Source organism: Trachurus trachurus (genome assembly GCF_905171665.1).
Source record: "Trachurus trachurus genome assembly, chromosome: 3".
In the NCBI taxonomy this organism is placed as follows: domain Eukaryota; kingdom Metazoa; phylum Chordata; class Actinopteri; order Carangiformes; family Carangidae; genus Trachurus; species Trachurus trachurus.
The window spans coordinates 9,736,625-9,751,822 of NC_139893.1; the positions used below are offsets into that span (position 1 = coordinate 9,736,625).

The 15,198-nt window shown below is 42.3% G+C and overlaps 1 protein-coding gene across 1 annotated transcript in view; it reads right to left on the reverse strand.

Annotated features, from left to right (window-relative positions):
* The window catches only part of pde3b (phosphodiesterase 3B), a 41,621-nt gene that overhangs the window by 11,888 nt on the left and 14,535 nt on the right, over positions 1-15,198 (reverse strand). Inside the window, exons 2-4 of the mRNA XM_083999566.1 lie at positions 3,143-3,193; positions 1,756-2,004; positions 418-569 (exon numbers count right to left, since the gene is read on the reverse strand). Coding sequence (XP_083855692.1) covers positions 418-569; positions 1,756-2,004; positions 3,143-3,193 — 452 coding nt within the window. The remainder of the gene's footprint in view (positions 1-417; positions 570-1,755; positions 2,005-3,142; positions 3,194-15,198) is intronic.

Genomic DNA, 15,198 nt, shown 5'->3' on the forward strand with positions numbered 1-15,198 from the left:
TATTTGAGCCCCTGTTGCTTTTAACGAATATCCTCCATAGAAAGATTGAACTTAATCTCCAGCCCAGTCCGGGTTTGAAGACACATCAGTACCGGCCCACCGTCAAACTGTGATGTAATAAAATATAGGCTAAAAAAAAGCAATCTGGTTTAGAGTAAAGGTGATTTCATATTCGAAACTCACTGAGGCCCATTGAAAACTTTTCCTGAGCTGACCAAGAACAACACGGCAACCTCGGTTTCCACAGGTCACAGGTGCAGCTGGAGAACATTCACATTGTTCAAAATCTTTAAATAACGGCCATTAATCTGATCGAAAATTGAGCCGAGTCGCTTGAGCAATTTAAAGGACCGTGTGTGTGTGTGTGTGTGTGTTTCTGAGAGGGTGGTGAAGTTTGTGTTCTGTTTGTGTTGGTACCTGGTCATGCTGAGGTCAGGGTGGGGTCTCTTGCCATTGTTGCGCTCCCACCGCAGAGAGGCGGCGTCGAGGGCGGAGAGCGGGGAGGACGCGGAGGAGGTGGAGCTCCGTCTGGGCTGTGGGGTGGGGAGGCTGTTTCTGCTGCTCAAACCCTGGATGGAAAAGCAAGTCTCCAGTTTAGATTTGTTTATTTATATCATTTTTTATGTGTTTTATACTGTTTTAATGCTGTTTTTATTCTGAATTCCACTCTGACTTTGATCTATTTTATGATTTTTAAAGTGTAAAGTGTCTTTGAGCATCTGTAAAAGCACTTACAAATTATATTTATTATTATTATTATTATTATGTTTCATACACAGGATGAAGTCGCTGGTTATTTAGAGTCAAACGAACACTTTTATGTCTTGACGGCAAAAAACTTGACAATCTGACAACACAACACATTTGTCAGGTGGGAATTAATAAGATTTTATTGACACCACCAGTGCCATTATCGATTCCCCTTATACAGTAGGCCTTAATCGATTCCCTTAACCCTAATCCTGATCAATCGATCTGTGTGGATAAAATGTGTCAATGCAACTTATTATCTCTGAGTCTGAACACAGAGCAGGACAAAGGTGTGTGTGTGTGTGTGTGTGTGTGTGTGTGTGGTGACCAGCTCTGTAAAGCCTGTTTGGCCTTAATATTATCAGTTTATGGCTTTAGGACGTTTTGCCCTGGAAACAAACGTGCTGCAGTGGCACTCGTGCATAGAGCGTCAAATACACGGCATTCCTGGCATTTAGGCCCATCATGTTGCGTAGAAAGCATGAGTTTGACGTCACTGTTTAGAAATGCGTGCACACCATCACAAAAACATGCCAACACAGCGATAAACTCTTGAGGCTCACAATTGTGATAGTTTGGACAAATTGAAACCAGTTCTTGATTCCCCACTCTTATCACTGGTGCAGCTTTATAATCTCCCTTTGTGATCTCAAAGATAGAGGATAAAGTGAAGTTGTAAAAAAAAAATCCTTTCTCATGGTGTAGGAAGAAACTACAATGTTGTTGCAGTGTTACGGCGTCTGAGAAGTTCAAATGGATTTCATTTTACAAAACTGTTGTCCGTCCCAGGACAAATTAAATTCCAAATAGGATGAAAAGGAAAGAATGCAACGGAAGAAAATAGAAAACCTGGTTAACTGATTCACTTATATTTTCATAGAAGGTGCAAACATGATTCTGCTTAAGGAGCTTTAAGTGGCTGCGTTCGTCCCCGGGTCAAGATTCCTTCACTCCTACAGCTTTGTTAGTCCACGGCGGCTGTTGTTGTGTAATCCTCGCACCCACCTTAATGGTTTTCCTGTCGCTCCTCTCCACGGCGTCCTCCACCTCGTCGCAGGGGTAGAAGCCGGGGAAGGGGGTGAAGGGGTTGACTTTGGGGCGGCAGGAGCCCGAGAACGTCCCCATGAGGCTGGAGATGCTGCGCAGCGACGAGGTGGTCTGCGGCGGCAGGGACGAGTCCATCAGCAGGTCCGACACCAGGTTCCTGGCCTCGTTGATGACGGACAGGTCCACGCCGTTGCCGCTCACCGCACCCTGCAACACGTACGGCACAACAGGTGAGGAGGGAAACAAATCCACAAAATCTCGATTTTCTTCTCTGAAAAATCAATTTCCGATTACGATTTTTTTGTTAAATGACAAACTATTTTGTGTGCCGTTTGTGTCTTTTTAAGTGGACCTAATAGACCGTGAGAGCTGTAACTGTGTAGTGGAAAAAGGCCGTTGGTCTTTTTGGCAACCAAAATTCTCACTGGTCTTAGCAAAATGCCGACATGCTTGTTTACAGTGTGTGGGGAGAGCAGTGGGAGAGCGCGATGGGAGGAAGGAGGCGGCAGTCATTACGATAATTCAGCGCAGCCCAGATTCATGAACGGGGGCTTACCGTAATTACTCTAGTTAAGAGTAAAAAATCAATTTTTACGATTTCAAAAAATCGATTTTTACGATTTCAAATAATCGCGATTACGATTTTAAATGGATTAATCGAACAGCCCTACCACAGTGTTGTGTCCAACCTTCTAATTCATGCCGCTAACCAAACAGGCTGTTTAGAGGAGTGGTATTTGGATTCTTTCTCTCTACACTGCAGCTCCATCTTCATTTCTTTTAGGAGTCCCATTTTCCCAGAGCTGACTCTGCTAATAGTTACTATTTCTAACTTCTTCTCCCTCCTCATTCTTCTTCTGTTGTCTCTTCTATTCTATTGCCCTCACCTCTTAGGCAACAGGACCAGTAACAACTACAATATCTAGGGAGGAAGAAAAAAAAACACTGCATCTATCGGCATAAGGAACCAATAAATTACAAGAACAGTCTGTCACTAATAAAATGTGTAATCCTTGTTTTGTTTTTTTTAAAGTTCAGGTTTCAGGAGGGAAAAGGTTCAGACTGGCTTTGCCTCTGTCTAACACGAACGAATGATGACTTTTGGTCTGTGGGAGCTAAATTCTTTGATAGATTACACAAATAGTTCAAACAAGACAAAGAATGTCTGAGTGAGATAAAAAATGTGGCATGACAACGATTCCAAGGTCATTGTATTTTTTTTTTTTTTACACAATGTGTATTTTGCCTGACCAAAAAAAACAAATATCAGGAGCAAGAACTGAATGTACAAAAGGTGATTTATAGACGGTCTCTATATTTGAGAGGACCTGAAGGCAGCACTGACCTGATACTGTGGTTTGTACCAGTGTTTCAGATCCCAGTCCCACAGGATCATCTGGAGAGAAGAAAACACACAAAGAGAGACACAATAGCTGTCAGTCAAACCCCATCACTGTATGTGTGTAGGTGCATATAACAAGACAATATGAAATGTGTTCACATGACCTGTGCTCCACTTTGAGCACATTAGCCTCATGTCTTCTCCGGCAGGTCAACAGCGAGAGCGACGCAGCAGCAGCAGCAGCAGCAGCAGCTCCCCGCTCGTCTGTTCTGCCTGTTATCTAAACACACGGCGTAGTAACAGTTCACATTAAGGATTTCCTGCGCCGCGTGATGCACTTTCTACTACAGGTATGCTAATGCACGCCGCTTTCAGCGACAGCGGGCCAAGGCCTTTCACTGAAAGCACAAGAAGAAAAGCAAACCACTAAAACCACCACGGCGCGTCTACAATGGAGCTATGAGATCTTATCTGGCTGCAACTACGTCAATTGGCAGCATTTCCACATTATCTGTTGGTAACCAGACAGCTCTCACACACACACACACACACTACAGCGCTGTACAGTCAAAGTTGTTGCAAAGTTGTGCAACACAAAATTACTGGACATGATAAGCTTCCTTGTTAGTCATGGATATAAATTTTATAGACACAAATTAGTTAAGAGAGCAATTATCTAGGTTTGTTATACAATATAGTGATATGAGGTTTGTTTTTTTTAAATGTGCATTTCCTCTTTTGCAGCCACAACAATCAGAGTCCAAGGTGTCAATTCAGAGGTGACAAAAGGACACATATGATATTTTAGCTCTGCTGTCGTATGTGTTTTAATGGGCAGCAGTGCAGCAGCGTTAAACCCAGACAGTAAACAAATCAAGGCCACCGTGCAGTCACATCCCTCGCCACAAGGGGGAGAGACACAGGAGCCTTATATTTGAGAGGGAGAGGGAGCTCCACAAAAACACCAACAACCTGAGCCGAACATATAAACAAGCACCAACACCAACAACAACACCACCACGGCTCTTTGAATCAACTCAGCCAGTCGTTGTGTTGTCTTGTCAGGAACAATTAAAGCCGAACATGTCACATGTAAAATGTGAAAAGTGTATCAACATCATTATAGAGCATCACCCACTCAGATAAGAGGCTATAATATAATTTATTGTGAAGAAAATAAATACATCTTACATAAATTTGATTAAGTTTGAAATGCGTTAAATGTGTAAAACACAAAAACAACATATATCTGTTTTCACAAGCTGCAAGAACAGGTTTTAAATCGAATAAGAAAAAGAGAAAACACAAGTCCCATATTCAGATGTTAAACCTGAACACTGTGTTTTCTGCAGTTGCTGTTTGATGTGTCTCATTACTGCATGTAAAACGTACTGTACACGAAATCTATAACTGCGCCTGTTAAACAGATCAGTGGCTCCGTCCCATCTCCTCTAATCAGTAACTGTTTCATTGATCAACGTGGGATGTTGGGTGTTTGTCATCAGCATCTGTACAATGCTGCCAAACATTTAATATGGCAAATAAGCTCTGCCATGGCAACCCGACATAGAGGCCAGCAAACAATGCTCCATACACCATGGCAACAGGATGGCGGCAGACGGCTGGAGGACAGAGTTGTTGGCCTTCTGCTTGTTTACGGAGAGAGAGAGAGAGAGAGAGACGCGGAGGGGCTGAAACAGAGATGGAGACGGGTAAAAGCTGAAGGAGAGGATGCCATTAAGGAGGGGACGGGGAGTAAAGGACGGAGCAGACAGATTTAAAAAAAGAAAAAGGAAAAAAAAAGGAGACACAACTAGATACAACGTGACTTTGGCCTTCATTTAGCTCAAAGGATTGTGTCTTGGTGGCAGTTCACAGCACATGCACTCAAATGTCTTGCAGTGTGTCATACAATATAGCGTAGTATGTGTACAATCTGTCGACGCGTCACCATTACAGTGCAGTGCAGTCTACGCCTCTCTTTACCTCCGAGTTGTCTGCACGCAGCAGAAACTTGACGGACTCTTCCACGAACTCCGACACAGCTCAGAAACAGGAAAAGCTGGCTGCATGGGGCGCCGGGCACCGCCAGCACCGCAACCGCCACCATTAAGAGCGTGTGGTGTGCCAAGCAACAACTTATTTACAGTGAGGGCCTGGCTGCTGCATGTGATGAGATTACAATCTTTCAATGAACAGGAGAGACATTTTCTCCAGTGATGTTATGAAAACATGGCATGAGGGCGGACACATAGATGGAGACACACAACTCAGCTGCTGACACTTAAGACACCTGTACACACACACACACACACACATAGCAAAACAGATTATATCATGCACTTTATTTGATTCGACTTCATACCTTTAGTCAAATTTAACAATACCTGGTATACGACTCACTGAAGAATATTGTGGAAACACTGTAAACGACTTCTATTGTTGCATCATATTTGCATTTGGCTTCCAGCTTCCAGCTCTTTTTACCTCGTTCTTCTATTCTGAACTCACACATACAGTACTGTATGTTAATACAGTCAGGTTGCTTTACTGGTTTTTCTGTCTGACAATGGAACAAATATGACATCGTGACTGAAACGTGGCTTATTAAAACTACATTGTGACCTCCAAGAGGATTAGAAAATCCAGATTTTCTAAACATGACATTTCCACTTGCTGGTGTTTCACACACCACAACAACACAGACTGTTTGCAGCAATTCATTTTAAAAGAGCAACAGTCAATCGGGGAACTCCAACCTTAAGTTATGTGACATTCAGCTCACCACTGGTGAAACTATCACCACTCAGTCAGTCAGGTTCATTCACAGTAATGGGATATATTATTTTTTTTACTTGATTTAATAGTTACAGTTAGTGAATTATTATGCGTGCCGTTCTTTCAGTTGAACTATCAAACAGTTTATAAAGCAACAAATAATTATTTATCTGATAATAATTATTAGAATGAATATGATCAAAAGGAAAAAAGAGGACATTTTTGATTTGTTGGTAAACCTTGCTCCTTCTCTTACTAAGTATTTTTGCATTTCTATTTTTGCTCAAGTAAAGGAGATAATTAATCCTCTGCCAGCTTCAGGACAGAGCAAAGTAAACAATATACTGTGCGTGACTCGTGCTATAACCCTAAACTTGCATTTTAAAAAAGAATAGATAAAGAAGTCAAGATTGTGTGAGAGTGTCTACTTCTTGATATCACTAACATTGTGCATCCGTATCAGCAGCTTTGGATTTTGGACTGACAAAATGGAAACATGTCTGCCACCAGTCAGCCTCTCTGTCCCTCACACAGTTCTCTATTTTTAATTTTAGGCTGACACAGATAGGGCTTGTTAGACTGGCCATCTCCCATGTATCTGTCATTCTGTGCAACACCGTGCACACCCACATGTGCATGCGTACGTGGCTTATTTATGGTGCAGGTATTTCCATAAGGGAAATAACTGTGCACTATATACGCACCTGTGTGAATGTACACACCCGGCAAACAAAGACAAGACAATAACAGGGACGGGAAAACACTAATGCGTGTTTTAAATGCACAGGCGAGAAATAGTAAACATCGAAATAACTCTTCACATACGTACAATTATTTAGCATGAGACCAGTCGTAAATATTTCCTTACAGGAGTCAATAAACCTGTGCAATCTATTAGACGGCCAGTTAGTCACACCTGCGTGTCATATTAGCTCGGCTGTAACACTGTGGTGTGAGAGGTGCTAGAACTGATAAAAAGACGCTAATAAGAGTGTGTGTGTGTGTGTGTGTGTGTGTGTGTGTGTGGGGAGAGGAGGGGGGAGCAGAGAAAAGGTATCAATGGCAGCCGAGCAGGCGGGCAGGGCATTTGTATGGAGAGCAGCAGGGCACTGTGCTGACGTCAGTGTGCAGCGACACACTCAGCGTCAGCAGCCCCACTGCACATCATGCACACGCTGATAATGAATGGGCTCTGGCAGTCGAGACACGCACGGGAAGAAAAGACGATATGGAGAGAGGAAAAGAAAGCACAGGCTGCCTCGATTCTTAGAAGCTGCTGTTCAGGAAAGAGAGTTAACCAGATGAGAGGTCTGCAATCTGTGTCTCTCTATCTCTCTCTCTGTGTGTGTGTGTGTGTGTGTGTGTGTGTGTGTGTGTGTGTGTGTGTGTGTGTGTGTGTGTGTGTGTGTGTGTGTGTGTGTGTGTGTGTGTGTGTGTGTGTGTGTGTTAGTGGTCAGTCATTGCTGAGACTGCCTGGATATGGCCGACCTGTAGCACAGTGCCAAAGCTCAGACAGGTTCGCTGAGTGTAGGACGGCAGCTGAAGGAAGAGGCAGGGATTAAAAAAGAATTGTCTCTGAACTTTTGACCCAGACTGACTCAGTGCAGAGACGTATCCTCTGCTCAAACACATGCAAACCTCACTCATGGGATAAAATATACTATACTATGGAATAAAAAATCACTAGAAATGCAACATTTTCTTTTATCTTTACAGTCCGGTCAATACGAGTTTTATCAGAAATCATCAAAGGCTGCACAAATGGTTACGATAAACTCTTCCTTCCAGCGTCGTACAGTCCAGGGCTTATTGCTGGCAATAAAATGATCCCTCATCACCAATTCGCTGTAAAGTTTTATTTGTTAACAATGATAAATACGGAGTGGCTTTGACATGGCTCCTAGTACGTGGTCTTCATGATTCAGTTAATCTGACTATCGTTTCCTCGGAGGTTGTATCGCAGATAATGATTAATACAAAATGGTTATAAAAGAAAAGAGACGGCGTCCAGCGGTGAACTTAAATTAACCCCGTTCTGAAGATGAGGAAGTTAATGCAACAAAAAGGTTCAAACCCTTAAATGACGTGCGGTAAGCGGTCACGATATTTTTGAAGTGGCCAGGCGGCTTTAATGAGTCAACAGCTGACAAAGACAGGAACCACAAGAAGAAGGTAGAAATGTCAGGGTTTGATGTGTTCAGTCAAAAAGCAGCGCTGACATGCTAATACTGACTCAACAACAACTTTTCTGTGATTGTCTTCATCGATTGCTTTAAACTGTCTTCAACTGTCTTTCATTTTCACCCTATTTTCTTGCATTTGTGGTGGATTAAAGGGAATTTCCAGTCATAATCAATGTTTATCTCAGATATCAGGTCATCAGGTCATCTATGATCAGTTCATTTCATACCATCCATACTCTCAACTGCAGCGTGTGGACGTTTATATTCGTTTTTGTTCAAGAATTTATTGTCAGAGAACAAACGCCTCAGAGTCCCTCTTACTGTTGTGATCTTGGACCCGGAAAATAACAATGCGGAAGCTGTGGTAAGTCTGGATTTTGATTTAATTCAATTGTAAAGCAAATTTTAAAATTTAAAGGGACTACAAGGAGTTTTGAAATTTCCCATGAGCCTCTGCACACACTGTGGAATTCTTGGCCCGCCGCAAGACGGACGAAAGCGAAAACATTTGCCAAGAATGTTTTCATTGATCCATAATGAAAGTCGGATGTTCGAAGACGATCAGATACCGTCGTAGTTCCGACCATAAACGGCGATTCGGCGGCGTTATTCAAATGACCCACTGGGCAGCGTCTACGAAAGCGAAAGTAGGAAATGCTGGGCTATAATAATAACAAAACAATATATTTATCGAAAATGGACCCATTAACAAACATTAATATGAGACTCTTTTATAACCAAATACAAACTCCTCGTTGTCCCTTTAAATGATGGTCAAAAGGACGTTACTTGCGACCACAGAACAATTTTAAAATTAGTCCGTAGCCCATTAATGAACACTGAAAAAACGATAGATTCTTGAAAAAAACAAATATAAACATCCACACGCTGCAGTTGGGAGTATGGATGGTATGAAATGAACTGATCACAGGTGACCTGATATCTGAGGTAAACATTGCCCTTTAATTGACAAGGTCACGATTCAAGCACAACACAATCTGTCACTGTCCAGCTGCAGATGACTCCGGCATGAGGCGACCGAGCAGCTGCGTGTGAAAGGTGCTGCAGGAGACGCAGCAGCACATCGTCCCAGCGTGACCGGACAGGACGATTCCTACTACAGGACCGGTACAAATGTGTCTCTACGTCAGTGTCCCTGGGCTCGTCGCCGCCGGCCCGCAGGTCGACGGGCCCAAACGGGGAGAACTCACGGTCCTGCTGTCACCAGTGTCGTCAGGGGCAACCTGGCAGGACCATGGAAAATTCTTTGACTAGGGAAAGGAGCTCATGCAAAATGTCATCCCTCTCTTTCACACTCATCTACCACTTCACTGGACTGGTGTTGTTCAGCGTCGGCCCTGCAGAAGCCAACACCTCGCGGTGTCATTCTGGAGTACTCTCCTATAACAACAAGTCCTGTTTCCTTGTGTACTGTCTGGCACCGGCCTCGTGGATTAAAAAAAGAAACAAACACCAATAATAAAACGTCTTCCCAAACATGGTTACAAAATTCAAACCATCCAAAGCATGACCAAGTTAACAAACACAGCTCTTGTGTTTTGTTTGGACAGACATGATGACCAGTTAATAACCAGCTTCTATTACAGCTACTTTTTACCAACACTGTGCATTTCCCATGACATTAACATACAACAAATCATAATGCATATTTTCTGTGCGTTGCTAAAAGAAGCCCCTCGCAGTGTCTGCTATTGTAAAATACAAGAAAGTCGACTACTGCCTTTTAAAGTTTTCAATTTCTTATCTCAATCCGAGGGGGTGGGGCTTTATAAACAACACCACCGAGCACGTAACTCCTTCATTTGACTCTCAACAAAGATTTTTAGTTTTTAGATGGCACCCAAGAACGGCACGGAGGAGAAGCTTTATGGGTATTTATAGACGTCAGAGTGTTCTGATGGGAGGGAGGGAGGGGGGGATGGGGGGTCGGGGGAGGACTCGGGCCAACGAGGAGCGTGACACAGGCGTCAGTATCAGAGTCACAACAGCCAGCACTCGTTCTTTCTTTCTTTAGTACACTGTTTTGTTTACATATGGAGCAGAGGATGTGACAGCTACTTCTGGGCGCACGTAACCGCATCATTTAAAAAAAAATACACAGTGGACTAATGACAGGGTGGCAGCCAAGCAAAAAGGTGTGTGGAAATGCAAATGTATGGAAAGCGATAGAGAGCAATGGTGATAAATGGCAAAAAAAACAAAACAAGGCCGTACACAACGTTTGCCCGTACTGGAGCAAAATTTTAATTACCAGAATAATAAAGAAGGCAAATATATTTATTTAATAGGGTTTACTCTATTGTTGACTTTTATGTTTAAAGAAAGATGCCTGTTTGTCTTATCACATGAGATTGGCGAGAATATCTGCCTGCGTGACCTTTGGAGAGCGGTGGCAGAGCGCCCAAGAGTAAATACTTTGAATAGTACTTCTCAAAGTCCTTTCTGCTGACATTGATTTGCTGATCTGCAGGTTCATATAGATATCCCAGGTTTACCCAGTGTTAACACCAGCAATTATTAAAAGGACCATTGACCTTGTGACGCACAGAATATTAAATCAGAGCCAGACGAGGGCTTCGTATGTCATCAGAAAAATGGAAGCAGCTGTAAGTATGAGAAGTATCCAGGTCTGCCTGCCTGCTACCGGCCTCTGTTTTGTTTTTTTCTTTTCTTACACACTCTGTTTCCGTCTCTGATATCGGATTATATTTACAAAAGTTGGCTGGTTTAAGTTGGTAGTATCCAAGACTTCAGTACATGCCAGGTGGGACAAAGGTGATCTATTAAGTGTGAATGTTTTCTGCTGAAACTGTGACAAAGCCGGAGATTAATCTAACATCTTCTATACTTGGAGGTGTAATATGATTTTTTTTTTTTTGCTTTTTTAATCCACTTTTTTAAGATATAATGTTCGTTTACTATCTTTCTTAACCATTCAGCGCTGCCAGTTGGGCCAAAGAGACGAAACCTGATAGTACTCAGTCAGCGAGCTCGAGTGCCCACAGACCCATGGGATCATGCAGTTGTCTGGTTGCCTGGTTTTGTTCCTCTCCTAAACTCTTAAAAAAAAAAAAAAAAAAAAAACACTATTGTGGATTTTTGGAAAAAAAGCACTGAGCCAAAAAAACCTGCAGCCTCCTCATTCATTTCAGTGACACCAGTCTGGGCTCTGGCACAAAAAAACAGCAGGTACTCAGTCCAAAACTTTTTGACGCTGGCTCAACTTTAACAACAGCGCAGCGTAGCTCTGCTGTGTACGTGACTTTATGTTCCAATCCTCGGAAAGATTTAGTACGTTCGGTCGGAGTAGGGGGGGGGCTGCTGCGTCACATTTTTGTACTCAACCTTTATTGAAAAGAGACAGAGAGGGTCATTTTGGACTTGTGACAGGCTACATGTGAACGCAAGTGATTTGTTAATTAGAGTAAAATTCATAGTAATCTATTTTTAATTGTTTGTTTTAATTGTTTTGCATTTAGAATAATCAATGTATTAGTTTAAACTGATTAAATCACTTGGTAAAATATGAGAATAAGCTTCAATTTCAATATATAAATATAATAAATAATAATAACAGACCACATTATGTGATGTTATTATACTCATCGTCATAATTGATGTATAATTACGACGCATATTCAGATATGAATTAGTCTATAATATCCCCAGCATATTCTAACTGTTTCTCTCTATCAAAGTGCACACATGTGATGTATGTCCTTCACACGCAACCTTTTTTGACCACTGTGCAGCCCGAGTGTGAGCTATAGTTTGAAGCCAGGGAGGCCTGAGAGCAACAGGAAGGTTATACCTGATATGGACATGAGAGCTGGATGAGGGAGGCTCGAAGCCTTGTAAGGGAACATCTGGTTTTATCATGGAATCAGTGCAGGCTCCTCTCATAAACACAACCTAACGCCTGAGCCCTGGAACTCTGGCCAATAACAAGCATGTGAACACAAACGCCATCCATCAGAGCCAAGCAAAGGCAGCAAGAGGAGGAGGTGGTGGAGGAGGAGGAGGAGGAGGAGGAGGAGGAGTTCACAGGGAAGTGGAGCGAGTGAGACAGACACAAAGAACAGCGAGAAAGAGAGAGAGAGAGAAGAGACCATAACAGAAATTGTGTTAAGTAAATCATTTACAAGCAAGTGACCAACGCTGGCTGTAGGCAGCTTCTCGTTCCTCCTTTACATATGGCATTTACAGAGCTGCCATTAAAGCCGAGCCGACAGGGGTAGTTAAATGAATAAAAAGCTTAAGAAGCAGTTGTACACTTGTCAAGTTAAAGGTCAACACGGAACAGACTCGCGACCAAGCGGCTCAACATCTGCCAGTCGACTTGTTGTTTAAGTTATTTGAGAACACACTTGAATAACTTCATGGTTACTGTATATAGAGTAATTTCACCAAATCCAATACACTCTTCTAGGAAAATTCATAGTGAGAGTCTGTTTGTGTGCTCCATAGCAACAACAACCTTTCCGTCCTTTTCCTACTCTCCCGATCATGGAGTGTGGATCACACAATGGTCCAGGTCAGTGTCAAACAGGCCTGATATGCACTTTTCAAAATGTTTTTGTTTGTTTTATCTGGTGAAATTAGCTGGATGTGATTTTGACAAGGCGTGACAATCTGCAGAAACTCATAAAATATCATAAACTGAGTAGCTGGAAATATATAGAAAACATGTAAAGTTTCTTTCGGAGAGACCTGGTGATAAACTCTGTAGCTCCTTGGAGACTTTCAGCCTCTTTTAGCTTATTTTTGGTTTTACAGTTGTATACACATACAGTGGTTTGTGTGCTGCCAAAGACCTCTGACCACAACAGACAAGCAGGCGAAGGTCAGGGTGAATGTGGCTGGTGGAGACCAAACTAGAGCTTAAAGAAAAGTACACAATGGACCACACTGAACAGAAGACTTAAGACTTAATTGGATAACATTTTTATATCTGAGGGATGTGTGAGTAGGCATCTGTTTGTGAACTTATCAACCAAATAAAGGCCATAACACATCAAACATGTGCGTCTCTTAAGCTGGTTTTGGAGATCTACTACACTCTAATGTCCATAAATCCAATTATCCAACCATGCAGCTTTAAGGTTTGTGTTTAAAATAAGTTTAAGACCCTTTAAAGTATAAAACTTGACACATTTCTGGATGCTTCTGGGCATTTCTGAATTATAAAATCTCAAACACTGCACTGCAGCTCTGTCATTTTATCCGGCACAGATGTTTCGGGCAACACGCCCTTTTTCAGTGTTAGGCGAACAAATGTCCAACAATCCACTTCCCATGATACGGAGAGACAATGGACAACTGAGCTCTTTCTACGACACTTTTCCCTGCTGCTCATTTGATTTTTGGTTGGTTGAGGACTAAAAATCCTACATGAGTGACAGGCCACAAACTTTTGTTGTTGTTACAATGTCCAAGAGAAATGACTTGATGTTTCATGAGAATAATCCAGCCTGGCTTGGTACAGGGGTGGGTGGGGTGTGTCGGTATTTCACAGTGTGGAGTCCCATGGTGTTTAGTGCACACATAATGAAGTAAGACTGTCATTCTGCCATGAGGCCGGTTTGCTCTCAGTGACGAACACACAGAACCTGCTGCTGCTGCTGCTGCTGCTGCTGGAGCAGACAAAAAGACGGACGTGTATTAATATTTACAACCACATTGACACCCAGCAACAACGATAATACTGTGAGCTTGAAGCAAAAAGTTCACTGCAGTTCCACCACAAAAGAAACACACTTTCCTTCCTGCCTTTAAAAAACGACTGCATCAACAATATTTGAATTTAAATAAAACAGATATTTCTGACATTTAGCACAAAAGCATTTCAGCGGGGCTATTTGGGGGTGACCTTCATCACAGGATGCACCAGTCACATGACTCCCTTTTCTCCTACTCCTGCAACAACTGAGCACAGGATAACTACTTTATTTGTAGATACTTATCTCCTGCCATTGATGCATTCAACAAACAGAACAGTCCCTTAAACTAAGTGGACACAATGCATCCTAAATGTTAACACTAATGAAACAAATAAAGATTATAATGAATGCATGACGTTAACAGTTTAAGTTTAAGCGACATAAGCTTCCTAATAACTGTATCATGCAGTTTGGAGATAAAACACGAGAGTCGCCAGGCAGGAAAGGTGCATGGCTTCCAGAGCGACCGGGGTCTTCAGTTACTTTCCCCCTCGATATCACGTCTTAGGAAGGAGCTGAATCAGCAGGCGCTGCTGCAGGCAGGGTCACAACATAATGCTGAAACCACCAGAGATCAGCGTTTTACATCTGTAAGTATAAACTCAGAGCTCGGCGAGCTCTGCCTGCATCACCTGAGACAGATGCCACATGGCATAAATACTGGAACACTGGCCGACCGTCAAATGAGTCAGTCACACAACCTGAGGTAGGTTTACTAAACAGAGTTAAGGAGAGCAAAGGTGAGGCCACATGTACCAAGTTGACCAAGAGGTGTGTGGGTGACAAACCTCATTTTTGAGGAACTTGCAAGTTTCTAGATATTGAGATACAGTCACAGTGCACTCGGGTCAGAAATAAGACAACAGGGTTTTTGAGGAAAAGTGGCAAAACTTCAGACTTCTCAGAAAAATATCTATTACCAAGAAGAAAAAGAAAAGACAATGACAGTTTGTTCATATTGAAAGCAGAAGTCTTCCAGCCAGACACACGTGGCATCCATCTGCAAACATCACACAACATATTTGATCTTAATGTGTTTTGTAAAGAAACAATCTACCAATTTTTGATTTTTTTTTAAAATGCCATTTTCAAATCCAGCCCATTATTTCAGAAAATTTGCCACATCACCGTGAGTTGTTGTCATGAAGAAGCATCTGACACTAGACTCTGCACTGACAAATCCATTACCAAGAGTATCATGATATAATATTAAGATAAGGACACCCACAAAACATGTCATTGCAGTTGTTACTTTGAGGTTCATTTTGGCCCATTAAAGGGATAGTTCAGGTTACTCTAGGTTGGTTTGTGTGAGGTACTTACATCCTGTCAGTGCTTTATCTTGACTCGATTCAGA